At 37.0% G+C, this 26,587-nt stretch overlaps 1 protein-coding gene across 6 annotated transcripts in view; it reads left to right on the top strand.

Moving 5' to 3' along the window:
* PIAS1 (protein inhibitor of activated STAT 1) overlaps nt 1–26,587 on the top strand; it is a 125,966-nt gene that overhangs the window by 16,935 nt on the left and 82,444 nt on the right. For all 6 annotated transcript variants that reach the window (XM_043554061.1, XM_043554059.1, XM_043554063.1 and 3 more), the window contains exon 2: nt 16,247–16,691. In XM_043554061.1, coding sequence (XP_043409996.1) covers nt 16,247–16,691 — 445 coding nt within the window. The remainder of the gene's footprint in view (nt 1–16,246; nt 16,692–26,587) is intronic.

The following is a 26,587-nucleotide window of genomic DNA, read 5'->3' as shown; positions in this document are numbered from 1 at the left end:
AGTGATTAACATCAGTGAATTGGAGATATTTATGATGTTGAATTGTTGCAGCGAAGGTACTTAAGTAAGAATAGGAGGTGGTAGTTGGAGGATTTAGTGTTTGAATTAGTGATTTTGGAGGTGGTATAAGTTCTGGTAGAAAGGTCCAAAGTGTGGCCACCGGAGTGAGTGGCTGAGGGTGGAGAGTAATGATAGAAAGTTAAGAAACACAGCTGAGGGTATTGGGTTGGAGTCTGGATAGTTGAGGCAGGTGCTAAAACCTTCAGTGAATGACAGGGATATTGTTCTAGAGCTGCACTGTCCATAACTGTTGCCACTAGTCATATGTGGCTATTGAGCATTTGAAATGTGGCTGGTCCAAATCGAGATGTGCTGGAGGTGCAAATATACAATGGATTTTGAAGACATAGTGTGAAAAGGGGGATGGAAAATAGGTCAGTAATATTTTTTAAGTTGATTATATGTTGGAATGATAATATTTTGGGTATTTTGGATTAAGTAAAATACTAATATTACCTGTTTCTTTTACTTTTTAAAAGTATAGTTTGCAGAAAATTTAAAATTACATGTGTAGCTTGAATTTGGAGCTTATATTATATTTCTTTTGGGTAGTGATTTTCTGGAAGTATTATCACCAATAAGTAGTATGAGGATTAGAAGGGAAGTAGGAGTCTGTAGAACCCAGTATAAGATATCCTTCAGGAGGCGTGCCTGGGTGGCTCAGATTAAGTGTCTGACTTCAGCTCAGGTCATGATCTCACGGTTTGTGAGTTCGAGCCCCGAGTTGGGCTCTGTGCTGACAGCTCAGAGCCTGGAGCCTGTTTTGGATTCTGTGTCTCCCTCTCTCTCTGCCCCTCACCTGCTCAAACTCTGTCTCTCTTTTCTTCAAAAATAAACATTAAAAAAAAAAAAAGAATCCTTTGGGAGAGGGAGTGGATCGATCTTTCTTTCTTTCTTTCTTTCTTTCTTTCTTTCTTTCTTTCTTTCTTTCTTTCTTTCTTATTTATTATGAGAGAGAGAGAGAGAGAGAGAGAGAGATCGATCAAGAGAGGGGCAGAGAGAGAGGGAGAGAGAAAATCCCAAGCAGGCTCCATGCTGTCAGCATAGAGCCCAGAGCGGGGCTCAATCTCACGAACCATGAGATTATGACCTGAGCTGAAATCAAGACTTGGAAGCTTAACTGACTGAGCCACTCAGGTGCCCTCGAGTGGATGTTTCTTAGACTTATTTTCATTGGTCCTCTGATTTTCATTGGTCCACTTCTACTGTTTTTATGCTTAGAATTTCCTTTTGTTCTCCACACCTACCTCTGCTCCCTTCCCCCCATACCTGACCTCAAGGAGTTTGCCTCATTTATGTGGGGGAGAGAAATGTCTAGAAAAACTGTAATGGAAAGCAATATAAAAGAGTAACCGTATGAGTAGTTAACAATGAATTCATAAGAGGAAGAGGTCACTTGTGCCTAAGCTTATTTTAAACTGGGCCTTAGAAGACTTTTGATAGTTGGTGATCACAGGGGGGTTATTTCAAGCAGAGGGAACAGCATGAACAAAGGTAATGAGAGAAAACACTAAGGTATGTTTTATGGAACACGCAGTAGATTCATGTGTGGAGACAGACGTAAGAGAGTAATGCAAATTCTGGGAAGTTGGGGGTCAGATTGCTATCAGAACTTATCACGTTGGAATTATGAGTTTGAAACTGTACTAAGTTCTATAAAGGAAAAGGACAGAATTCTGTATGTACATGTTAACAATAAGACCTGACATAGTTTGGGTGCTCAAGGAAGGCTTCCCTGTTTCTAACCTCTGAACTACAAAATTCCCCACATCCAGGTCCTGTCACATCTTTCTTAATGTTATGCCTTTCTTTCCTTCCCAACTACCACCCTTATTATTTCGCTTTCATAGTATCATATTGGTGTTTATCAACAACCTCTAAATTGGTCTCATATCTTAATTTCCCTTTTGAATTCACTTACTCTTCAGTCAGATTGACTTTTTGATTATATGCTGTCTCTTCCCCACCCCCTCTAATTCCTGCAATTTGAACATTTTTTTTAATGTTTAGTTTTGAGAGAGAGAGACCATGAGCGAGCAGGGGAAGGGCAGAGAGAGAGAGGAAGACGGAGGATCCGAAGCAGGCTCTGCACTGACAGCAGAGAGCCCGATGGGGGGGGGGGGGGTCAAACTCAAGAACTGTGAGATCATGACCTTAGCCTAAGTCTGATGCTTAACCAACTGAGCCGCCCAGGTGCCCCGACAATTTGAACAGTTTGTATATCTCCTCATTCTTTGTAGGACTAAGGCCAACATTCTTTAACCATCCAAACTAAGTAATTTATTGTTTGGATACCAGTAACATGTTGACTAGGCATTGGGCAGATTTATATAATGTCTTTATTTTAGGGAGGTAATGTGTATAGTTTCTAATAAGTTTGCATTACCAAAATGGTTCATAATACTTAAGACAGATGCCACACTATCATTACTCATATATTTATTGACAAGGAACAAGACACAGTCTGTATAGACAGCGTATAGTTTGATAGAGAATAGATAAGTAAACAGGATTTTTCTGCATATAGTATAAGGGCTGTTGGGTTAAACTGTGGAGCATATGGGAAGGTAAATTTACTAATGTTGAGGGTTGCCTGAAGAAAGTATCCCAAAGGTAATAATGTCTAATTTGACACCTGAAGGAGTTGAAGTTAGCTAGGAAAAGGTTGGAGAGGGGGAAGAATTACTTGCTGAAAGAACAGCATGTATATACAAATCCTGAATGATGGAGAGCTGGTTTAAGGGGGTTAGTGGCAGTGGCTGAGACTGGATCATCAAGTATATTTAGGCCATGCTAGGAAGTTTGGCCCCTATCTTGAGTGCAGTGGGTAATCATTGCAAGTTTTAAGCATGAGAATGACCTGATAGACATGTTTTAGAAAGATCACTAGTGTGGAGAATGATTTGGAGGGTATAATATTGGAGACAGAACAGCTGAGTCTTTTGTAGACATCTAGGAAGAGATCATGGTAGTCTGAATTAAATTGATAATAAGGACTTAGACATTTTAAGGTGGTAGGATTTGAAATGACTTGGTAACTAGACATGAGTGAAGGAGAATGTGTTGAGGAAGTTTCTGGCTTGTACAGCTGGTTAGGTGGATGGAAAGTTTGACAGAAATTTGATGTATTAGGTTTGGACATGTTGAGTTGAGTACTTGTGTGTCATAAAGGTGTTCAGCAGAAGTGGATTTGGGAATTACTGAATTAGAGATGGCATTTTAAAGTCATGAGATGGATGAGGTCACCGAGGAAGACTGGTCTGAGTGAAAAGAGAGTCAAGAATACAGAGGAATTCTCAGAGTTAAGACCTGGAATAGTTTTTACAAATATCTTTTAAAACTTTAAACCTCTTTTATGGACTGCATTAATGTTTTTAGAAATTTTTCTTTTCTGTGATGCTTGGGTGGCTCAGTCGCTTAAGCATCTGACTCTTTGATCTTGGCTCAAGTCATGATCTTATGGTTTGTGGGATTGAGCCCCGCATTGGGCTCTGTGCTGACAGCATGGAGACTGTGTGGGATTCTCTCTCTCCCCCTCTCTCTGCCCCTTCCCTGCTTGATCTCTCTCTCTCTCTCTCTCTCTCTCAAAACAAATAACTTAAAAAAATAGTTAAGAAAAAATAATTTTTTTCCTTAGAATTTGATATAATGGACTCTTTAAAACTGTGCATTTGAGATATTGTTTGCTGTCTAAATCTGTTTGGTTTGTGAGTTCAGTTAGCAAGAGTTCATTAGTCCAGAGTATTTTGAAAGTATATGTAAGATTGCTAGCACAGAATTCCTTAAGAAGTTTGGGAAAAGGATTAGAGATCAGTCATCATCTACATAACATTTTAACTGCATGCAGTAACATGACCATATTGATTTGACATTTGGTAAAGGTAGTTCACATGTTTTATAACTCATGTTTAGTTTTAGAGTATTACTACTACCATGACCATATAATTTATCATCCATACTGGGGCACTTTTAAGGGTGGAAGGGGATGCTTTTAATGATTTTGTGAGAGCAACAGGCATAAAAGGGAACTCCTGGAAAATTTGAAGGTCTTATAATTTATTCTAGAATCTTCTTTTGTGAAGTGCTAAGAAATGAGATGACAATAGATTAATATATAATAATAAAGAAGGCTTTGTGGATAAGTAAATTTGCAGAATGTTAGATGCAACGTTAACGTTTCTGCTGGCCTTCTTGGGACCTTTTATGTGTTCAAATATGACTTGAGAAAGGAGGGCATGATGGAGAATTACAGAATCTTGAATTTCTTGAACTTGTTTTGCCATAGAACCCTATTTCTCTGAATATCTATTAATACTATGAGCCTAGTTTAGAAAATGCTGATTTAGAGTATCCTGTTATTTAAATTGAAGCTTGATTTAAAAGTTTGTTTGTTTATTTATTTATTTATTTATTTATTTATTTATTTATTTATTTATTTATTTTTTGAGAGAGCGCATGAGCAGGGGAGGGGCAGAGGGAGAGGGAGAGAGAGGATATTAAGCAGTGTCCATACCCAGCCTTGGAGCCCCCCATGGGGTTCGATCTCAGGACTGTGAGATCATGACCCAAGCCAAAGTCAAGAGTTGGATGCTTGACTGAGCTACACAGGCACCCCTTAAAGTTCTTTTTTTTTTTTTTTTTTAAATGTTTGTTTATTTGAGAGAGAGAGAGAGAGAGAGAGAGAGTCGGGGAGGGGCAGAGAGAGAGGGAGACAAAGAATCTGAAGCAGGCTCCAGGCTCTGAGCTGTCAGCACAGAACCCGATGCAGGGCTTGAACTCATGGACTGTGAGATCATGACCTGAGCCGAAGTTGGATGCTCAACCGACTGAGCCACCCAGGTGCCCCTTTTTCCTCCTATTTTTGTACTTAAAAAAATTACTCCTTCCTTGGCAGTAACTTGAACATTTTGTTGTTGTTGTCGTTGTTGTATTCTGGATATGTTAAAACGGGTACTGTTAAGAGTTTTTGACGTCAGAGATTTAGGAGTAGTTCATCTTTCTTCTCTTTAGTAAATTTCAGGAAGTGTGTAGTGTTTTTCCATGGTCCTCACCTTGAAATGTATTTTTATGTACACTAATGGAATTTCTTGAAAGAGAATATGAGCAGTTTCTTAAACTTGATTTCACTACTATAAAACTTCTGAATATAAATATTAATCATAATCTGTTCTGAAGAATGATCTGTGTAAGTTTTGCAATAAGTAGCAATTTTATTGTTAACTCTATTGTTGTGAAGTTGTTTCTCTTATCTATAACCAAGGAAATAATCAGGTGAAAGTGTTTTGTGTGGAAAAGGAAGGGTTGTTATAGGTTTCTGATGGGATTTTCTTTTCAAAAAAATTTTTTTTTCAACGTTTATTTATTTTTGGGACAGAGAGAGACAGAGCATGAACGGGGGAGGGGCAGAGAGAGAGGGAGACACAGAATCGGAAACAGGCTCCAGGCTCTGAGCCAGCAGCCCAGAGCCTGACGTGGGGCTCGAACTCGCGGACCGCGAGATCGTGACCTGGCTGAAGTTGGATGCTTAACCGACTGCACCACCCAGGCGCCCCTCTGATGGGATTTTCTAAAAAAGATTTTAAGTTAATCTCTATAGCCAATGTGGGGCTTGAATTTACAACCCAGGGATCAAGAGTCACACACTCCACTGAGTGAGCCAGCCAGGCACCCCTGATGGGATTTTTAAAAACACTTAGGCAGGCTGTGATTGTAAGACCTGAACAACATTTTTCTGCAACATATTTTTTTAAATTTTTTAAAATTTATTTTTGAGAGAGTACAAGTGGGGAGGGGTAGAGAGAGGGGTCAGAGGATCTGAAGCCACCTCTGCGCTGACAGCAGCAAGTCTGATGTGGAGCTTGAACTCCTGAACCTTGAGATTGTGACCTGAGCCGAAGTTGGACGTTCAACCAACTGAGCCACCCAGGCGCCCCTATATTTTTTCTTTTTAATGTTTTTCTGTAGTTTTTGAGAAATCATTACTAGGGCTTTTATTTTTTATTGTTTTTTAAAGTTAGTTTATTTATTTATTTAAGTAATCTCTACACCCAATGTGGGGCTTTAACTCATGACCCCAAGATCAAGAACCTCTTCTGACTGAGCCAGCCAGGCGCCTCCTTCCCAGGCTTTTAGAACATTTGTGTACATCTTTTTCTAAGCTTATTTTTCTCTGAAAAGCAAGTCTGTAAATCAAGACTGAAAGATAACCTTAATTAAGTAGTTAAATAATTAAGGACAAGGTGTTTTGAGTAATAACCTTAAGATTGGGGTATCCTGGGGAAAAATAGTCACCTGCATCCTGAGTAGTTGAGCAATGTTGTTTGTAACCTTATTGTTATCTGAAGGGGACTCTCTTAGGATGTGCCACAGGGCTCTGTACTTGATCCTGTTATATCCCAAGTTTTAAAGATGACCTTTGAATATTTAAGAGGCAAAATTCTGATTTTGTAGGTGGTGCTGGGAAGAATACGTTAGATGACAGAATCAAAGGGAGTTAGTTCATCATCATCTCCTGGGCACTTAACCAAGTGTCATGTACTATACTTAGCCTAGGTGATATGGAGATAAGTGCTTGTCCTTGAAAAGCTCAAAGTCTAGGGAAGGACGGAGACCAGAAAATCAACAATTTTTAACACCATGTATGTACTGCAGTAGAGGGTGAAGAGTGCATTTCCTCAGAGGGGTTTTGAAAGGCTAGAATGATGAACTGGAAAAAAAAAAATGAAGTTTAATAGCACCTGATATAAAGTTATAATTTTAAATTTAAAAATTTTGTTTTAAAACATAAGAAGGTTTAGCCTAAAAGCAGTTCCTATGAAAAAAATTGAATAAACGTTTCACTTAACTTCAAGCTTAGTACGAAACAACAATTTGATGTAGATGCAAGTTCCCCTCACTGCTGAAACAAAAACATAACACCACATCCTTCCCCTTGCCCAGATAAAACAAACCAGTCAGCTTACAAAGCAAATGCCTTATTAGGTTACATTGGTAGAAATACTGTGTTCAAAATAAGAGAGGTAGTAACACTGCTGTATTCAAGATTAGGCCATTATCTGGAAAGTTTCAATCACTTCAGAGTGTACACAGAAACAGTGGACTGCTTAAGGGCTCCAGAGAACAGTGATCAGGGTAGGATGGGGTCTAGAAACCAAGCCAGTTGAGGGAAGAGAACCCTCTCAACACATTTAAAGAATAGACTCTGTGGAACACCAATGGGACACAATTTCAGAACGATTGGGTGGAGTTAAAGGAAAGTTTTGATTCATAGAGCTTTTGTGTAAGGAAGATCGCTTTAAGATTAGATTGTGAAGTCTTAGAAGAGTTTGAGCAGAGGCTGGGAGACCATCATTTAAGGGGGTACAGTAAAACTTCATATAATGGAGAGTTGGACAAGAAGATTCCTAAAATTTTATGTGATGTTATACTCTTAGGATTCTCCTATTTCCAAGAACATCATTTTCAAATTATCAGATAGTGTGTGTCATTATCAGTACTCTGCAACATCGCGTGGACTTTGGCATCTGACTTTTGAGTTGGGTTCCATTACTTGCTAGCTCTGTAACCTTGAGTAGGTTACACCTGTTACTCTGAAATAGTTCTCTTGATAATTTCCCTCTAGGGCTTCACCTAAATGTCTTTTCTGGGACTCAGAAGGCTATGATTTAAATACTTTTTGTTTAGTTACAGAATACGTTTTTCCCCTCATATTTTGTTTTGTTCATACTTGTCTTTTCCTCCTTTTAGGTTTCTTAACGTTCTCTCAGATAGAGTATATTATTTCTTTCATGGCTTCTTACCTTGTTTGAAAACTTAAATTAGATGAGATATGGTATCTTCCAATTGCAAATGCAATGTTTTGCTTGTTTTTGGTTAGGAGAGTTTGGAAAAAAATCCCCAATCTTTTATAATATGATAGAATTAAAATTTCTTCAAGTCCTGCTTATTATTTTTAAATTCTAGATTTTATTGAAAAGTGAACGATGGGGGCACCTGGCTGGCTCAGTTGGAAGAGCATGTGACTCTTGATCTCGGGGTTGTGACTTCGAGACCCATGTTGGATGCAGAGATTACTTAAAATCTTACAAAAAAAAAAACCCCCACAATAAAAGTGAATGATGATTGTTCTCATGATTACGTAAAGTTCTAATTGTTAAAAGATATAGTTAGAATATTGCATGTGACCTGCAGTTTTTCTTTGCATTATTTCTTGGTCCTATCTCTTCTGTGTTGACTGTCACATTTTCTTCTTACCTTATATATAGATAAATAATTCTTGTTGCCATATATTTTAGCTGGAAATCTTGTTAGTCTTTTTTGTTTCATCTGTCCTATAGGTGGCTACTTGGATAGCCTTAAACATTTTTTTTATCACATTTTGTTGCCCCCAAATATGATTGTTTACTCTGTGTAGTCTAAATTCCTTATGTCATATAGTGCCCCCTGTCTCAGTGTAACACACAATGTGCCCTGGCTGAGATTGTGGTAAGATGCTTGTATTGGTTAGTCGTTATGAGCTTAGGCTCTGGAGTCAGGTTGGGTTTGAGCTCTGTCTCCGTCACTTATTTACTGTTGGAATTCAAGATTAGCCTCAGTTTTCTTATCCATGCAATACGAATGATAATGGTCTGTCTCTTGGGTTCATATGAGGGTTACGTAAGTTAATCACATTTACTATAATTAGTACGTGATTGGGATATTGTAAGCTTTTAACACATACTAGGTTCATCATTTTTATTCTGCCGGCCCATGTAAGTGACACTTAAAAAATGTGATTGAAAACCTTACTAACCTAGATTCACTAACTATACAGATTGTTTATATTTCCTTAACAATGGAAGAATGAGAAGAAAGATTTCCTTTAATAGAGTTATACAGTTATAGAATTTTGATATTTTAAGGAACGTTTGAGAACCTCTAGTTAATCTCTCATGTTTTGAAGTGAGAAAACAGACCCTGTGAAAGATTGCGATTCAGTAAATTAGTGGTCAAGTTGGTACTGGAATCCAAGCTCTGTGTATACTAGTACCATATTATATTATACATGTACCTAGCACATAGTAGGTGTGTAGTAACTTTTGAGAATCGAATTAATATGATGATTATGTGTTTCTGTTTCTGAAGACTAGCTTATCTCTGTGTATTCGTTGTTCCTGTATTCCTGTTTTCTTCATACTCATTTAGGGGCTGTGCGTTGATCCAAAAAGCATTTATTGAACATCTGTGGGCAGAACAGCCTTTTACTTAAATAAAAGTCATGTTTTCCTACCTCTGCATAAGAAGTTTGGCAATGTGTTAGAATTTCACACTCTAAACTTTGTTTTTTTATTAGAAAAAATATTTCATCCAAGTTTTAAAATGTTCTGAGTTAGGTTTGTTATTTTTAGTATCCAAGTTCTCATCTGGAAGGAGCCTTTTGAAGGACACGTCCTTATGTTTCATGAAATGTGATAGAACATAAATGAGGATGATTTTCAAATTATCTATCAAAAATCCAAAGCCATGGTACACCAATTGAACAGTGCTAGGTTTATGCTTAAAGGAGAATGGGATCTCCATATTTTGTCATTATGTGGGACTAACTGCAGCCTGTATGATGGAATAAAGACCAGAAGAAGAGGAAGATCAACTGGAGGAGTAGGCCCTAGAGGTCACTTTTTAGTTATCTTATATTGAGAAATAAATACAGTGTGAGAAATTGGGTGGAACAAGATTATGGAGATAATTAGCCTGATTTGTTGCCTTAGTAGAAACTGTCTAACTAGGTTTTCTGGTTGAACTGGACATTGCTGGCCAATTACTACTGCTTATTAACCATTTCAGATGGAGAGGATTAGAAATGATGTAGAAATCATTTTCAGTAGATGAAGCATCTGACTTTAAAAATAATGAATAAAATAATTGTGTTGTACTGTACAAACTTTTTAATGTATACAGTTTTAGAATTATTGATGATTGCTGTTGTGGAGAGAAAGCAAAAGTATGGGGCAGGGGAAGAAAGCAAAGGCATAAATGAAATATTATGACACCGTTAAATGCCTAATTTGTCTGTGTTCAGAATTCAGTTTGGTTTACTATTGGTTGTTATTTGATACCAGATAAAGATTCATAATATAGTCTGCTTTATTATGATTAATCCTGTAGACTACTTGCAGTGGGATGTGTGAATGAAAGTAATTATGTTGTTCAATGGGAGGTACCTAATTCTTATTCACAATTTAGGGGTGACCTTTAATAATATAAGGTCATGACTAATGAGAGAATAATCCTGGCACTTTTTATTTAATAGCAAAAAGCAGTACTTGTTGATATTGCTTGAATATTATTTTGTATTTGGTCCCTGCCTTTATAGTTGGCATAGTGTTCTCTCTCTCTCTCTCTCTCTCTCTCTCTCTCTCTCTCTCTCTCTCTCTCTCTCACACACACACACACACACACACACACACACGTGTCTGTGTGTGTGTGTGTGTATAAAATTTTACATATCTGAAAGGAGATTCAGTTGAAATGTCTTCTTTTTGAAAGGTGAAGACCTCCCCCTCCCCTCTCCCCATTGTCCTGAGAGCACTGGAAGCCAATCTTATACTGCCAAAGCAGAACACTAGAGGATTCCTCTCTGTCAAAAGTGATCAGACCAAAGGAAAAAAGGAATCCTCAAAATAGCCAAGTTCCTGCCTGATCATCCTAGAATGAAGTACCCCAGTCTGCTCACTCAGATCATCTGATCATGTTTTTAGTATCTTACTTTCAGATACAAATGTAAACCAGTGATCCTCTGTCATTTGAGGAAACTGTCAGGCATGAAAGGCAGGTACCAAAGCAGATAGCAGAAAAGAACCCAGAGGTTACAGAGACCACACAGACAGCAGAAGAAAACAACAATGTCATATATCCAATTTATTTATATCGTCAGAGAGAAAACAAGATACTACATTCATGAAAACTAAGAACAAGACGTAGGGGGAAAAGAAAAGAAAAAAGGCATGCAACAGAGCAGAGCTCATGGGAATGAAAATTTTAATAGGAGTGTTAGAAGATCAAGTTGAGGAAATCTCTCAGGAAATAGAGCTAAATGGAAGAGATGTAAAATGCAAGAGAAAAAAGAAAATAAAGACAAGTTAGAGAATTGGTCTAGGAAGACCGGTACCTAAATAATAGGCATACAAGAAAAGGACTAGAAGAAAGACAAAGTAAGAAAACCTCCCAGAATGGAAGGACATGCCTTTCTAAATTTAAAATACTCAGCAATTACCAGTTCATACAGTTAGCTCAAAAACAAAAGCCCTACCAAAAAACCCAACCCAACACTAAGACCCAACACTGTAAAATTGCAGAGCATGTAGAAAGAAGCTTCTATAAGCTTCCTGAGGGGGACATACAGGTGACTATGAAGGATTGGAGATCAGGATGATGCCAGGCTTCTTAACAGCAACACTCAAAGCCAGAACACTTTGAGGAAAGGCTGTTAAAATTTTGACAGAACCTGTTTTCCTGTCTAGAATTCTGTACTAAGCCAAACTCACTTATTAATTATGGATAAATGAAGATATTTTTGGACAATGCAAAGAATAAAAAACTGTAGCTTCCAGTTCCTTCTCTGGAATCTAGTGGAGGAAATACTCTACTCAAAAAAGAAAACGAAGAGAAAAAAGTGAGATCAAGGAAATGGGATCCAATATGGAAGAGAGACAAGGGAAATCCCCAAGATATGTTGAAGGGAAATTCTGTGACCACAGTTGTGTCCCAGGTCTAGAGAGTAAGCAGTCCAAATTGGAACCTGGTGGAGGGCTACAGAAGGTATATATTTAAGAAAGAAATTAAAACAGGTTTACCTGATGTATTTGAATACGTTAGTAGGAAAGTTATACTTTTAGCAGTTTACAGATGAATTAGCAGTAATTACCTAGAAAACTAAGCAAATACAAAAATGGTGCAGTTATTAACTAAGGAAAGCCAGGTCATACAAAAAAGGAAGAGCAATCCTGATGTACTTTGCTCAACTGTGAATATCATTTACAACCATAGTATAATGTAAACAACAGTTGATTCAACCAAAAATTATGATGGGAACTTGGGGATAGAGATGTCATAGCGCTAAACCATTATTGTTTATAATAAGTCATTTTTTTCTCGAAGGAAGAATTTTAAGAACACATAAACCTGTTATATAGAATATAGTGAAAAATGCCAGAAGAAATTGCCAAAAAGCCTTGAAAGAGGTTGCCCCAGGGATGTGAAAAATAGGAGCTGGGCAAGGGACATCTGTTTTCTCTCTCTTTGCACTATTTGACTTTTTAAACTGTGTGCATATGCCTGTTTAATTAAAAAAATTAATTTTTTTATTTAAAGAAATTTTTTTAAAAGTTTATTTTTGAGAGAGACAGAGGGTAAGCAGGGGAGGGGCAGAGAGAGAGGGAGACACAGAATCTGAAGCAGGCTCCAGGCTCTGAGCTGTCACCTGACACAGGGCTCAAACTCACGGACCGTGAGATCATGACCTGAGCCGAAGAAGGACGCTTAACTGACTGAGCCACACAGGCACCCCAAAAATTAATTTTAAAAAGATGCCCCTCACAGAATGCTCTGTGTTCAGAGTATGTACATTTCTCAGGCATTCTGAATTCCCTAGGGTTCTGACAGCTTTATCATTTGGGGATGTAGAGTCAGCAGCATGCTATTTGAGGAGGTAATGATTTCTAGTTGTAGCAGTGGTTGATGTTATCCTCAGTTATAAATATTCATTTTGTTGTAGTGCTAACAAATGGAGATTTTTAAACACATGACAGATTAAAATATATTGCATTTCAACATCTCAGATGTAAGTGTTTAGTTTTCCTCTGTGTTGTCAACACTTTACATTGTGAATTGACTGCTCCATGCTTCTCTGAAGCTTTTTGTTGAGTGATGCTTCAGATGTTTGTGTTTCCGGCCCCCCTTTTATTTAGTTTTTAAAAATACTGCACGCTGGGTCACCTGGGTGGCTCAGTCAGTTAAGCGTCTGACTTCGGCTCAGGTTATGGTCTCGTGGTTCGCGAGTTTGAGCCCCATGTCGGGCTCTGTGCTGACAGCTAAGAGCCTGGAGTCTGCTTCCGATTTTGTGTCTTCCTCCCTCCCCCCACCCCTCTGTTTCTCTCTGCCCCTTCCCCTCCCCGACTTGTGCTCTCTCTGTCTCTCTCAAGAATAAATAAATATTTTTTAAAAATTCTGTATGCTTACTACAGTCCTTAAGAGCGTGCAGAAGCTGCTCCAATAACAGCAATGGATAGCACCCTATCTTTCACTAAACCTGATTTTAAGGTGCAATGGTTCATTTGAATCCAGATGCATTCTTTTCTTATCCGAACCACCAATTCTTTTAAGCCAAATATTGATGCTTGAAATGGAGATTAGATGTTAAGTCAATTAGTCTTTTAAAAGGTTTTTCTCTTTCCTAATTGAAAAGCTCGTGGTTTGTTTCCTCTAAAAGATGGTGTATAGTATAAGAGCACAACATTTGGAGTAGTTGTATAGTATTCAGCAACTTTCTTAGTTAACTGCCTAGGTCTCAGTTTTTCTTTTTTTTTTTTTTTTTTTTATGTTTATTATTTATTTTGAGAGAGAGAGGGAGAGAAAATCCCAAGCAGGCTCTGCACTGTCAGCACAGATGCCAGTGCCATGTTTGAACCCATGAACCATGAGATCATGACCTGAACTGACATCAAGAGTCAGACGCTTAACCAACTGAGCCACCCAGATGCCCCCAGTTGTTTCATTTGTAAAATAAGGACAGTACCTCATTAATTGTGATGATTAATTACACATCCTGTAAGAACAAAAAAATTACACTTCTGTCATCAGCCTTTTTCTTTTGACCATCAAGCAAGAGATTTTATTTTATGTGAATTGTCAATATGTCCTTCCATATAAATAAAATGATAATATATCTGTGGTGCATCTAAATCCTTGTACCCAAAGAGTAGGGACAAAAACTGTCATCAGTGAGAAGTTTGTGATAATCACTGAATTTCAGGTTTGTTTGTATTTGACCTAGGAGAATGGAATTGAAGTAGAAAGAGATTATTCTCTTTCTAAAATTTTTACTACTGTCTCTGTAAAATGAAGTGTACATTTGACTAATGCCAACCTAAATTTATTTTTAACTGATAATCTTTGAAGCATAATTTCTGTTATTTCTCCAAAAGCAGAAGCTTACTTATTAACGTAGTGCTTTTCAGTTGAAGTCCCAGTTCCTTTTAAAATAAGTCATAAGAATCTTTAAAACTATTTTGTACTCTTAGGGCAATTTGGATAGTAGAAAGAAATCGGTACCTTGCTGACATTATAGTAAGTATTTAACTTCTGTTCGTATCTAAAAAAAGAGGAACATTTAGAGGATTTGGGGTAGAATTTGTTTTTAAGGCTTGTAGTATTTCTTTACATTCCTTGTATAGAACATAAAAGTTTGAGAGTTCATTTGCATTTATGTTATAGTTACATGTATAACTTATTGTTGTAGGTTCCACCCCTGTTCTTTCTTTTGGTGTGATTTTCTTATTTATTTTGTTCTTTCATTCATTCATTTATTCATTGTCCAGGCATTTGATGAGTTTCTACTGTTGTCAGGCTCAGGTAACATTGGCTTGTGCCCTGGAGGACCTCAAAGTGGTCATGGAGTCACTTGCACAAATAGAAAATTGTAATAAAGCAAGACAAGTGCTAGTAAAGATATGAAAAGTGGCCAATAAAAGTAGTGAGAAAAGAATCACTAATAATATTGCCAGGCCCAATGGACTGAGGCTGACAAAAGCTAGAATTTGAAGAAACAGTATTTTTCAGGCCAGAGAAGTAGAGGAAGGACTCACATATGTTTAATTACCAACTATATTGGATCTAAAGCTCTTTATACTGTTTTCTCACTATTTGGATTTTTTATTTAATTATTTTGCACTCTCTAAACAGCTTCAAGAGGATTGGCTGGGGTAGAATGTCCTCTCAGGGAGTGGCGGTGAATTAGGAAAGGCAGGTTATCTTTTGTGAATTGGTAATTGGTATGGGGTGAGGGGATAAAACAGTTGGGGAAAATAGCTGGTGATAAGCTTACTTGTGTCTTCCACCCTAACACCTCCCTGTCAGTGGTGGTAAAGTCAGGATTCTGCTGTTAATACTATATGATCTTGGGTAAGCCATTTCTTCTCTTTGGATTCCTTTTTTTTTTTTCCACTTTAAAATGAGAGGAGTGGTATAGATGGGCATTTCCTGTTGGTAGTCTCTTAGTAATTGGTGGAAAAGAAGAAATATTGACTAAACAATTTTGGAAACCAAGAGCCTTACACATTATGGCATGTGGATTGAATTCCTAGACTTTTTAGCCTGGGCTTGCCAGTGGAGTGAGTCAATATTATGTTTCCAGCTCTGTCCTTTCCTAATGGTGTAGTGGAAAGAATAGGGGTTAGAATCATACATAACTGTGTTTGAGTCCTGACTGCTACTTAGTAGCTATGTGGCCTTAGGTAAGTTATTTAACCTTTCTTAACTACATAGTTTCTTCATGTGTAAAGAAGGAGCGGGATAACACCCTGTGGAGATAATAAAGATTTATGACAACGATATGATATGAAAATATTGATACGAAAATTCGATACGAAAATATCGAATATATCTGGTCAATAATGGGTCAGAAAGGGTATATATAGTTTTTAAGTCCTACAAATTCCAAGGTCCGCATAGAAGGTAATACCTGATAGTATGTTATTATACCCTGCTGCGTGCATCTGGTGTTTGAAGTGGGATGTGTATGTGTTTCGTATATAGTGATGTAATTTCCCCCCAAGAAAATAAATGTTCTTGAGGGCTCATCATTATATTTTGCCATCCACATAGCACTCAGCACTCTCCTGGAGACTCAGTAAGTGCTTGGTGAATAGCTGACAGTTGAATCAACACAGTGGACTGAGGTTAGGTGTGGTTCTACCTGGTGAATACTTCATCTTACATCTTTCATAACCCTGGGTAGAAGTTGTTGAATTTATGAGTATTAATTTAAAATTTCTTTGATTACTTATTTTAAGTTTGAAATAGCTAGAATTGACTATAAATGAGCTGGCCTGTAAGCAAGCCATAAGGAGAAAGGGTTATAATAAAGTATTGTTTAATATTGTAAGTTATACTATTGGAATACTAACATTTCACATTTTGTTTTGTCTCGAAGCAAATGGTTATGAGCCTTAGAGTTTCTGAACTCCAAGTACTGTTGGGCTACGCTGGGAGAAACAAGCACGGACGCAAACACGAACTTCTCACAAAAGCCCTGCATTTGCTAAAGGCTGGCTGCAGTCCTGCTGTACAAATGAAAATTAAAGAACTCTATAGGCGGAGGTTCCCCCAGAAAATCATGACGCCCGCGGACTTGTCCATCCCCAGTGTCCATTCAAGTCCTATGCCAGCAACTTTGTCTCCATCTACCATTCCACAACTCACTTATGATGGTCACCCTGCATCATCGCCGTTACTCCCTGTTTCTCTTCTGGGACCTAAACATGAACTGGAACTCCCACATCTTACATCAGCCCTTCACCCAGTACATCCGGATATAAAACTTCAAAAATTACCATTTTATGATTTACTGGATGAACTGATAAAACCCACCAGTCTAGGTAAGATTATTCTATGATGGTTATTTGGTTACTTGGGACAGAGGTGGGGAGATGCATTTTCATTTTAGAGTGTTAATTTGACTCAGTTTATTATTCATCATGAAATTTTCCTTTGGTAGTAGCATTCAGATTACAATAAGGATCTTTCAGTTTTAGACAGAATCAGATACATAAAAGTTATCTTTCAGGCAAAGGAAAAAAGTATAGTCAAGTTTCCAAGAATATAAACTTTTAAAGTGTAATATTTTAGGGGCACCTGGGTGGCTCAGTCAGTTAGGCAGCCGACTTCAGTTCAGGTCATGATCTTGCGGTCTGTGGGTTCGAGCCCCATGTCGGGCTCTGTGCTGGCAGCTCGGAGCCTGGAGCCTGCTTCAGATTCTGTGTCTCCCTCTCTCTCTGCCCCTCCCCTGCTCACACTCTCTGTCTCTTAATAATAAATAAATGTTAAAAAAATTTTTTTATGTGTAATATTTTAGATTGTTGATTAATATTTTGCAATAATCCTTACAAATTAAAAAATTAAAACCTAATAATTTCTACCAGCCTCTAAATTCAGTTTTTAATTTTCAGGGTTGATGACATCTAAAACAAATGATTGACTAGTTTTGATTATTTAAATGAGTAAATGGTTTTAATTATTATAAAAGGAAAATTCAGCTTTGATGTCTAGTATTTTAATTTCAGCTGACTTTTTCAAGTGGATGTGTGTGCTTTGCAGGTGTGCACATGATCATGCTTTTATAATATGAATACTTGAAATTTTATTTACTGTGTTTTTATCATTATTTGATTAATGGATAGCATTTTAATAGGATTCAGTGTGTATTAGTCACTTTATTGCTCCAATACTACCATAGTTCATTTAATGCAGAATAAAACTGACTCTTTTTTGATCTCTAATACCTTTGTTGTAATATATTTACAATATCAGATGTGCAGGTGCTGGTTTTTTGTTATAAACTAGTGGTAGACAAGCTGTGGCTGGCAAGACAAATCCTGTGGCCTGTTTATTGTGGACCTAATAAACTAACAGTGTTTTGTGTGTGTGTGTGTGTGTGTGTGTGTTCATTCTCAAAGGCTTGTAAAAAAAAAAAAAAAACAAAAGCGAAGAATAATATGCAACAGAGACCATGTTTGTCTGCAAAACCTAAACTATTTATTGTCTGACCTTTACAGAAAAAGTTTGCTGACCCCTGTTACAAATCATTAAACATTTCAGTTAGGGGGATTGGTTAGTGTTGAATTTTGAGAACATACTTGAATTCATTGAATTGGGAAATGTTTGTCTTTAATTATATTTAGCAGAATTTACCTGAATAAATTCAGTTTATAGGAGTCATTTTCAAACAACATGAATTTTGTATCACATTATTTTTTAAAAATAGCTATTGCAGGGCAACCTAACACTTGTCAAAAACCTGTATGCTTATAAAACGTACACATGCTCATTATAAAAAATGAAAGTGCCAGAGTCCCTTCCTCATTAGTAGTTTGTGTATGCATATATAAACAAATTACGTTTTTTGTTTTTCAAGAAGGAGTCCTATTATACATCGTATTCTGTGACTTGCCTTTTTCCCCTTACTATAGACATTTCTCCTTGTCTGTGTTAATAATTGAAGTCCACACACATATAGACACACCACACACACACACACACACACGCACGCACACATTCTAGCTCATTTCTTATTAAAAAACTGTATACTATTCTGTGATTTAAATGAGTTCTCTAGTAAAAGACAAGTTTTTCTAGTTTTTTGCTGCCAAAAACTGTGCTGCAGTGAACATCATCTGAAATTTAAAAGGAAAAACTGTTGGTGGCTTTGATTTGATTTGATTCCCAGTTCTCAAATTCTCTTCTGGTCTTAATTACTGTATCTTGCTGTTTTCATTTTCAGTAATATACATTTCAAGTACCAGTGTGAATAGATTGTATTTACATATGTATCTTAATTTTGTTATAAAGAGTAGGAATGCAAACTGGACACACATTATACTTATATTGGATAATAGTTTAAATCAATTAAATAAATTAAATTAGAATTGAGAGGATTAATTATTTTTATTTTACTGAAGTACTTTGCTTGAATATATTTGTTAAGTATTAATTTCTAATTGTCTACACTGTCTTTTCATGCCTTTTTAGCTTAACCTAATATATCATAATTTACATTTTGTATCGTATTGCTTTAATACTTCAGGATACTTTTATCCTTATGAACTTTTCAATGTACCTGATTTTCCTCTAAAAAGATACTAAAAACAGATAGTTCATAAGAAATTATGTTCTTAAAAGCTGCAGTTTTCGATCTCTTTCTATAATGCTTTCCCCCCAGTGGCTGTTTTTAAAGAATAGGCAGTAAGTTTTAAATAATTTTTCCATCTTTACTCTTTATGTGAAAATTTATAGACTGCTTCAGTGGGTGTGTTTGTGTGATAATTTAAAAACAATTCCATAAAAATTTTCCCATCTTGATAACCAGTAAGTAAACCCTTGCATTTACAAAATTGACTAGATTGAAATACTGAAGGATTTACCATGAGACTTACTTAATTGGGCATTCTTTGTATTGTCAGTTCTCATTATTTGCACATTCTATCTTTGTGAATGTCTACTATCTCAAATTTATTTGTAATTCCAAAATCACATAATAATTGCATGGTCATTTTAGACACGTGCAGAGTGGTAAAAAAAAGTTGAGTCTTCTGACTCACACTTTCACACCTGTGGTTGAATAAGGTGACTCTCGAGGCCTTCTTGTTTTCAGCTTTCGTACTGTCAGTGTCCTCTTCTATGCTCTATTTAGTGCCGTGGTTTTTGCATTTTTGTGCTTTTTATTGGTGATTTCAGTTTTAAATAGCCCCCAACTATAGTGCTGAAGCTCTGTCTAGTGTTCCTAAATGCAAAAGGCTGTGATATGCCTCATGGAGAAAAAAATATATGCGTTCAGTTTTGTTCAGGCATTAGGTAGTGCTGTTGGCGGTGAGGTCGATGTTAATGAATCACCAATATATATTAAGTAAGGAGTCCTTAAACAGAAACACAGCCTAAAACAAGGTTACATAGTGATCGGTGGATGAAGATGGAATCAGAGGCTTGTAGGAACTTAGTCCTATGTATTCCCTAAACTTGAATACTGGTTCAGTATTCACTAATTCATTGTTTGTGGTGACTTGTAGAACAATTACCACAAGTAACAAAAATTGATTGTGTATTTAAAGTATAATTTAATTTGAATACTAGTTTTTATTGAATAAATCCATTGTTTATGGTATACATACAAAATGAATAGGTGTTATAGAATTGCTTGGTGGTGTATAAATAGATTTCTAATTTCTCATTGCTATCATAGAATTAAAATAAAAGCCATTATTTTGGTTATGCATAAAGCAGTCTCACCAGAAAATAATTTGTGGAGATTTATTGATTCAGTAAATATTCAAGGGAGGGAATGCTCAGTGAATCTGAAAAAGATTTATTGAAAAAAGGTTTTGAGTAATTTGCAGAGTTTAAGGTGAATGTATTTTAAAGCTCTATTTTGTAAAAAGCGGAATAGAAGAGGGGCGCCTGGGTGGTTCAGGCAGTTGAGCTTCCAACTCTTGATTGCAGCTCAGGTCATGAACCCATAGTTTGTGGGATCGAGCCCTGTGTTGGGCTCTGGGCTGACAGTGTAGAGCCTGCTTGGAATTCTCTCTCTCTCTGCCCCTCCCCAGCTTGTGCTCTCTCTCTCTCTCTCTCTCTCTCTCTCTCTCTCTCTCTCTTAAAATAAGTAAATATGGGGTGCCTGGGTGGCTCATTCGGTTAAGTGTCCAACTTTGACTCAGGTCATGATCTCGCAGTTTGTGAGTTTGAGCCTTGCCATTGGGCTCTGCGCTGGTGGTGCAGAGACTGCTTGGGATTCTCTCTCTGTGCCCCTTTCCCTCTTGCATTCTCTCTGTCTCAAATAAATACATAAAAAAAACAAACAAAACTTAGGAAAAAAAACTTCAAAAAAAATTTAAAACCCCAAAAACAATAAAAGAAAATAATCTAGAAGATTCTTCAATGTTATTAAAGACTGTTTCTTCATTTAATGAAGTAACCACTTCACTTCATCACAGAATTTAGTTTTCTTTTTTCTTTCTTTTCTTTTCTTTTCTTTTCTTTTCTTTTCTTTTCTTTTCTTTTCTTTTCTTTTCTTTTCTTTTCTTTTCTTTTCTGGGAGTACACACCAGCCTGGCGAGGAGCCCAACATGGGTCTTGAACTCATATGACCCTGAGATCAACAATCAGATGCTTAACCCACTGAGCCACCCAGGTGCCCCACAGAATTCAGTTTTATAAAGGGCTTTTTTGCCACTAGGTCATTTCCGAAAAGTTAAATGCCTCTGGTATTCTTTGTTTCTAAACATATACATTTAAAATCATTATAGGCTCATTAGAGTTTAGTTTTGACCTGTAGCCAGCTAGTTTATAACAATTATCACTTGAGACAATCACAATGTGACAAGTAAATTTAATTTTTCATTTCCTCCCCTCCTTTTGGCCTTAGCCCTTAGATTTAAACAGATTCTAAGATGTTCTGAATATAACTTGAATGGTTTTCTGCATGATTTATGTTTCTAGCTAAAATCACAACAATAGTTTTGGTATCCCCAATTTTATTAGGTAATTGTTATCCACTCTTAAACTCATTTTGTTATTATTTCTTTAACAATGAGTAATTTTAAGGTCTTCATTCATTTTGGAACCACACATTAAAGAGAATTCTTTTCATTGTCCATAGTTAACTAGAAAAATTGGGAGATGAAGGGGTTGATTTATTTTTTTTGCCTATCATATTAAAATCTTGTTTGTAAGAGGCCTATTTTACATGCTTTTTTTTTCAGTATATGAAATTTATTGTCAAATTGGTTTCCATACAACACCCAGTGCTCATCCCAAAAGGTGCCCTCCTCAATACCCATCACCCATCCTCCCCTCCCTCCCACCCCCCATCAAACCTCAGTTTGTTCTCCGTTTTTAAGAGTCTTATGCTTTGGCTCTCTCCCACTCTAACCTCTTTTTTTTTTTTTTTTTTTTTCCCCTCCCCCATGGGTTTCCGTTAAGTTTCTCAGGATCCACATAAGAGTGAAACCATATGGTATCTGTCTTTCTCTGTATGGCTTATTTCACTTAGCATCACACTCTCCAGTTCCATCCACGTTGCTACAAAGGGCCAGATTTCGTTCTTTCTCATTGCCATGTAGTACTCCATTGTGTATATAAACCACAATTTCTTTATCCATTCATCAGTTGATGGACATTTAGGCTCTTTCCATAATTTGGCTCTTGTTGAGAGTGCTGCTGTGAACATTGGGGTACAAGTGCCCCTATGCATCAGTACTCCTGTATCCCTTGGATAAATTCCTAGCAGTGCTATTGCTGGGTCATAGGGTAGGTCTGTTTTTAATTTTCTGAGGAACCTCCACACTGCTTTCCAGAGCGGCTGCACCAATTTGCATTCCCCCCAACAGTGCAAGAGGGTTCCCGTTTCTCCACATGCTCTCCAGCATCTGTAGTCTCCTGATTTGTTCATTTTGGCCTCTCTGACTGGCGTGAGGTGATATCTGAGTGTGGTTTTGATTTGTATTTCCCTGATGAGGAGCGACGTTGAGCATCTTTTCATGTGCCTATTGGCCATCTGGATGTCTTCTTTAGAGAAGTGTCTATTCATGTTTTCTGCCCATTTCTTCACTGGGTTATTTGTTTTTCGGGTGTGGAGTTTGGTGAGCTCTTTGTAGATTTTGGATACTAGCCCTTTGTCTGATATGTCATTTGCAAATATCTTTTCCTATTCCGTTGGTTGCCTTTTAGTTTTGTTGGTTGTTTCCTTTGCTGTGCAGAAGCTTTTTATCTTCATAAGGTCCCAGTAATTCACTTTTGCTTTTAATTCCCTTGCCTTTGGGGATGTGTCGAGTAAGAGATTGCTACGGCTGAGGTCAGAGAGGTCTTTTCCTGCTTTCTCCTCTAGGGTTTTGCTGGTTTCCTGTCTTACATTCAGGTCCTTTATCCATTTTGAGTTTATTTTTGTGAATGGTGTGAGAAAGTGGTCTAGTTTCAACCTTCTGCATGTTGCTGTCCAGTTCTCCCAGCACCATTTGTTAAAGAGACTGTCTTTTTTCCTTTGGATGTTCCTTCCTGCTTTGTCAAAGATTAGTTGACCATACGTTTATGGGTCTAGTTCTGGGGTTTCTCTTCTGTTCCATTGATCTATGTGTCTGTTTTTGTGCCAATACCATGCTGTCTTGATGATTACAGCTTTGTAGTAAAGGCTAAAGTCTGGGATTGTGATGCCTCCTGCTTTGGTCGTCTTCTTCGAAATTCCTTTGGCTATTCGGGGCCTTTTGTGGTTCCATATGAATTTTAGGATTGCTTGTTCTAGTTTCGAGAAGAATGCTGGTGCAATTTTGATTGGGATTGCATTGAATGTGTAGATAGCTCTGGGTAGTATTGACATTTTGACAATATTTGTTCTTCCAATCCATGAGCAGGGAATGTTTTTCCATTTCTTTATATCTTCTTCAATTACCTTCGTAAGCCTTCTATAGTTTTCAGCATACAGATCTTTTACATCTTTGGTTAGATTTATTCCTAGGTATTTTGTGCTTCTTGGTGCAATTGTGAATGGGATCAGTTTCTTTATTTGTCTTTCTGTTGCTTCATTGTTAGTGTATAAGAATGCAACTGATTTCTGTACATTGATTTTGTATCCTGCAATTTTGCTGAATTCATGTATCAGTTCTAGTAGACTTTTGGTGGAGTCTATCGGATTTTCCATGTATAGTATCATTTTACATGCTTTTTAAAACCTTTTTCATTAATCTAAGATTTCTCCCTATATATATCTATTCCTTCCCCCATCCAGAATTGATTTCACTTTTTTTTCATGTTCTTATAACATTTTGTTGTTAGTGCCTCAAAATGGTAAGGGTTCTGCTGTATTCATCTTGTATATATTCCTGTAATAGCTATCTATGACTTTGTTACATGGCAGTTGTTCAGTAAACATTTATTAGCTCTCCAATTTATTTAAATACAATAGAGTCTTTTACTTCACTCTGATTCAGTGAATTTTAATCATTTTACCATCTGAGTACAACTGAAGCATACCACATTATCATAAACAGTGGCTTATGATAAGGATGGGAAATAGAGTTAGGGAGAAAAGAGGTGTCCTTTCTTTTATTATTTCTACTCCCACTCTGAACTCTATAGTTAATTGATGATTTGGATATTTAATATACTCTATACACCCTCCCACCCCCCAATTATAAAAGATATAACATGTTTTATATAGAATCCATAGAGAACACTTACTTTAGAGAGAAATTTAAAAATACTTCTATTGTGTTCTGGTCAGTCATTGTCTTGTGTGTGTTTGTGTTTCTTTTCTTTCTTTTTTTCTTTTTTTTTTTTTTTAAGATTTGTTTATTTTTTGAGAGAGAGATGGAAAGAGTGCAAGCTGGGGAGGGGCAGAGAGAGAGAGAGAGAGAGGATCCCAAGCAGGCTCCACATAGTCAGTGCAGAGCTTGATGCGGGGCTCGAACTTACTCACTGAACCGTGAGGTCATGATCTGAGCCAAAATCAAGAGTTGGATGCTTAACCGAGTAAGCCACCCAGGTGCCCCCCCCCCTTTTTAAGTTTTATTTATTTAAGTAATCTTTATGCCCAACATGGGTCTCAAACTCATGACCCCAAGATTGAGAGTCACACGCTCTTACAACTGAGCCAGACAGGCACCCCTTGTTTGTGCTAATTTCTAATTTTGTTTTAATGAAGAGGAGAATCTCAAATACTAGCTGATGTAACCCAGCATGTTCTTAGCCACTTACATTATTGATCCATATAAATAATGGGGCGCAGAAAATTTTTGTAGTATATTGTACCAATCTTTGTAGTATATTGAGCAACATGTGTTAGAAGTATACAGTACTTTGAAATCTCTTATTTGTATAGAGTGCCCCTATTGTGTCGCTCAGCTATGGAATTTACACAATTATAAAAATCAGAAGGACAAATCGTTTTGGATTAAAATATTATGTCCATTCAGAAGCAAGATATTTTCCCTCAATTCTTTAATATTATTTTTAGAATAATATCATTGTTTAGAATGTTATTGTTTATATTGTTTACATTTGCCTGTGTTAGAGCATAATGGTAAAAACACAAAATATTTTCATAGTGATTGAAAGAATATTTGGTTTGATTCAGATAAGAATAAACAGCCATTAATACTTGGGTTTATGTTTGTTAGTAATTTAGTTATTTCTCTTTTCCTTGACTGAGGTAAATTTTCAAAGAGAAACTAGATTTTTTTAAAATGATGCCTTTACATGTTTTTAATAGTTTTAATTATTTCAAAGGCAAACATACAGAACAAACAGCTTTGCATTCATTTGGAGTACTCATGTAAAAGTTTGTTGAGTCATCTCAAGTTTTGCTGAGCCAAATTGTATCTTCTCAAGAGATGTCTTCCTTTTCAAGTTTTTGTTATTTATTTTATTTTATTTTATTTTATTTTATTTTATTTTATTTTATTTTTGTATTTTTTTAAGATTTTATTTTATTTTTTTTTTTAAATTTTTTTTTAATGTTTATTTATTTTTGAGACAGAGAGAGACAGAGCATGAATGGGGGAGGGGCAGAGAGAGAGGGAGACACAGAACCGGAAGCAGGCTCCAGGCCTCGAGCTGTCAGCCCAGAGCCCGACGCGGGGCTCGAACTCATGGACCGTGAGATCGTGACCTGAGCTGAAGTCAGACGCCTAACCGACTGAGCCACCCAGGCACCCCAAGATTTTATTTTTAAGTAATCTCTATACACACAACATGTGGCTTGAACTCAATCCCAGGATTAAGAGTTGCATGCTCTATTGACTGAGCCAGCCTGGCATCTCTCTTTTGAGTTTTTTTTTTTTTACATTATTTTTTTTATTCAGTTTATTTATTTTGAGAGGGGGTGGGAAGGGCAGAGAGTGAGAGGGAGAGAGAGAGAATCCCAAGTAGGCTCTGCACTGTAAGTGCAGAACCCGAGGTGGGGCTGGAACCCATGAACCGTGAGATCATGACCTGAGCTGAAATCAAGAGTCAGATGCTTAATAGACTGAGCCATCCAGGTGCCCCCTCTTTTGAGGTTTTTCAAGGTCTTAGGCAGTACACCTGAATAAGTTTACATCATGTGTCTATGGATTAGCGATTTCTCATAGATTGGAATGAGGAATAATAATTGTTGTCATTGAGTATTATTTCTAATGTTCTAAATCAGTGTTCTTCTAGTTGATCAGCAAAGGATACAATGTTTCCTCTTATCCAAATTCGAACCAACTGATAAAAATGGCACATAATGACTTAAACATTTTACTTTAATGTAAAACATATTAATGTATATTCATTTGCCAGTCTTTTGGTGTAGTTTAAAAGGCCTTTCCTTTGAGACTGCAGATTTCCTAGTTTTAGTTTTATTTTATTTATTTTAAATTTATTTATTTTTGAGAGAGAGTGTTCCCATGTGTGCGGTGGGGAAGGTGCAGAGAGAGAGAGGGAGAGAATCCCAAGCAGGCTCTGCACTGCTAGTGCAGAGTCTGGTGTGGGGCTCGAACTGAGGAACTGTGAAATCATGACAGGAGCCAAAATCAAGAGTTAGACCCTCAACTGACTGAGCCACTCAAGCACCCTGATTGCATTTTTTAAAAATAGATATTTAATTTTTTCAATGCTTATTTTTGAGAGATAGAGTATGAGCAGGGGAGGGGCAGAGAGAGAAGGAGAGAATCCAAAGCAGGCTCCAGGCTCTGAGCTGTCAGCACAGAGCCTGACGTGGGGCTTGAACTCACCAACTGTGAGATCATGACCTGAGCTGAAGTCACACACT

This window comes from Prionailurus bengalensis, chromosome B3 (genome assembly GCF_016509475.1).
Source record: "Prionailurus bengalensis isolate Pbe53 chromosome B3, Fcat_Pben_1.1_paternal_pri, whole genome shotgun sequence".
NCBI classification, from domain to species: domain Eukaryota; kingdom Metazoa; phylum Chordata; class Mammalia; order Carnivora; family Felidae; genus Prionailurus; species Prionailurus bengalensis.
The sequence above is the reverse complement of the archived record's forward strand: the minus strand, read 5'-3'. Positions and strand labels throughout refer to the sequence as shown.